General features: G+C 46.7%; 1 protein-coding gene across 1 annotated transcript in view; it reads right to left on the reverse strand.

Annotated features, from left to right (window-relative positions):
- Positions 1 to 728: 728 nt before the first annotated feature.
- Positions 729 to 2,321, reverse strand: part of btg2 (B-cell translocation gene 2) — a 2,043-nt gene continuing 450 nt past the window's right edge. Inside the window, exon 2 of the mRNA XM_046874739.1 lies at positions 729 to 1,851. Coding sequence (XP_046730695.1) covers positions 1,487 to 1,851 — 365 coding nt within the window. The 3' untranslated portion in view covers positions 729 to 1,486. The remainder of the gene's footprint in view (positions 1,852 to 2,321) is intronic.

Genomic DNA, 2,321 nt, shown 5'->3' on the forward strand with positions numbered 1-2,321 from the left:
CACACACACAGGGTCTGTGGCTGTAGGAGCTTCGTAGTGAGCATTGTTATGGAAATAACCTCCTGCTAGGCTTTCTGTGTGTGTGTGTGTGTGTGTGTGTGTGTTTGCACAAGTGCTTGAAAAGGAAGCATGAGCTACACTTTGCCATCTGCTCGCTCACACACACGTTCTAAAAGCTTCTCATTCGTATTATTTTTCCTCTCTTTTCTTTTCATCCCATGTCAGTTGTTTAAAATTTTCCTTCTGTTTCTTCTTCAGCTGTAGTTTAGGATTCAGGCAACATTTACACCCTGCAATTACAAGAACATTAACATGACTGTTCACACCCTTATTAACTCTGTGTATCTGTGAGCCGTTAACTGCTCTGGTTGCCATGGTAACAGAAACATTTAACTGACTTCTGTACACTAGACACACCTCTCACACACAGTAGGTGTGTTTCAGGCAAGCCCAGACAAGTTTGTGTGTGTAAGAAGATAAGGTGCTGTGACTCTTAGAACTACTTTGTCTTATAAACACACACAAACACACACACACACACACACACACACACACACTTGTAAAGTATAAGGAGTGTATTCACTGTCGCTATTAACTAATCACAGAACACATGTCCTATCGGACTCGTGAGGGAGTTAGCCTGTTAGCAGCTAGCATGTTCAATATAATGCTGAGTGAGAGATAACAAGTGGTGTGAAATAATCCCCCCACACACAAAGAGCAGTAAATCACTTATGAATTTTTTATTGTATTACAAAAATCGCACAAAACTGTACAGTTCTCTGTATTATTCACAATATTTAAAAAACGCGTACGGTGCTTCAAACAGCTTACAGACTACAGTTCCTCCAGGAACACCTGAGCTGCTCAACAGCCCAGACACAGGAGATGCTACAGGAGATGAGTGCCAGAGGGGTGCATTTACTTTTCCACAGATTCATTTCATGACATTTGTGAGGAGAGAGGATTTTTTGAAACTTCATATTGCACAGTAAGACTGGAGTTTGGCAGAAACACACACAGTGTTTAAGGCAGCAGAAATCCGCAGGGACGTGCACCATCATCATCTTCATTAACGTTTATAAAAATAATGCCACGAACAGGAGATCAGCCCCGTCTCACACCAGACCTCTGATTGACATTTCACATATTTACCACCCAGAGTGAGAGACACGTCCTCATAAATCTCTCCCAGCACACAGGGTACGGTGCACTTCCTGCCTGAGGAGGCACCCTACAGAGGCAGCACGTTGTGGCAGGTCAGGTGGAGATAAACGACACGTGGTAAAAGCTCCTTTGCAGCTACAGGTGGTTTTATTCTCTTCACACAACATGGTGACACGATAAAAACTGCGATACACAATCGTGGGGACACCAGGCAGTGCTTCAGACTAAAAAAATAAAGGGTTTAATAGAGTAAACATGGACAAATGTCAAGAAACGCAAAGTCTGAGGAGAAGAAAACGGTCCTGGTCCCCTGGTTCCCTCAGCTGGACACGGTCATGAGGTAGTGTTTAGGAGGACTCGTCCTGCCGCTCATCATGAAGCCATTCTTACAGTTCAGCGGGTCGAAGGGAGATAGTGAGGATGGTGCAGTGGGGACGGACGCCGGGGGCTCGGCTTCGTACAGGACGCAGATGGAGCCGTCCTCGCCGATCCTGTAGGACACCTCATACGGGTCAATCCACAGAGTCAGCTCGCGGGGGAGAAGAGAGAACAGCTGCTTAGCACTCAGGCCCACCTGACTCGCCGCCCCGCTGATCAGAGGGTCCATCTCATGGTTGATCCGGATGCAGCGGTACCCAGAACCCTTCTGAGGCCGGTCTGGGAACCAGTGGTGCCTGTAACGATCTACACGGAACAGATCAAAGGAAGAAGGTCAGAAACGACAAGAGCAGCAGCACTGAGAAACAGTCCGGATTGCTGCTACAGGGTTTGGAGACATGGAGCAGTGGAGAAAAAAAAAAAACTCAGTCTCTGATTTACTCACAGAACCAAGAACAACTCACCAAACTTCTGACTGAAACCAAGAGCATGTGTGTGTGAGAGTGTGTGTGGGAGGAAGTGTGGAGAGTGTGTGTGTGTGTGTGTGTGTGTGTGTGTGTGTGTGTGTGTGTGTGTGTGTGTGTGTGTTGGGGTAATGGGGTAAAACACCACCACCCCCACAATACAGTGAAGGGGGAGAGAAAGGAGGAAAAGACCCCAGAGGTGATTATTGTTCAGTTTCAGGAAGAAACAGGACAGGATGTGATTCAGCACAGAACAAACACACGTGTCTTCAGGTGAGTAGAAAGTGTGTGTGTGTGTGTGTGTGTGGGGAC

Source organism: Silurus meridionalis, chromosome 19 (assembly GCF_014805685.1).
Source record: "Silurus meridionalis isolate SWU-2019-XX chromosome 19, ASM1480568v1, whole genome shotgun sequence".
In the NCBI taxonomy this organism is placed as follows: Eukaryota; Metazoa; Chordata; class Actinopteri; order Siluriformes; family Siluridae; genus Silurus; species Silurus meridionalis.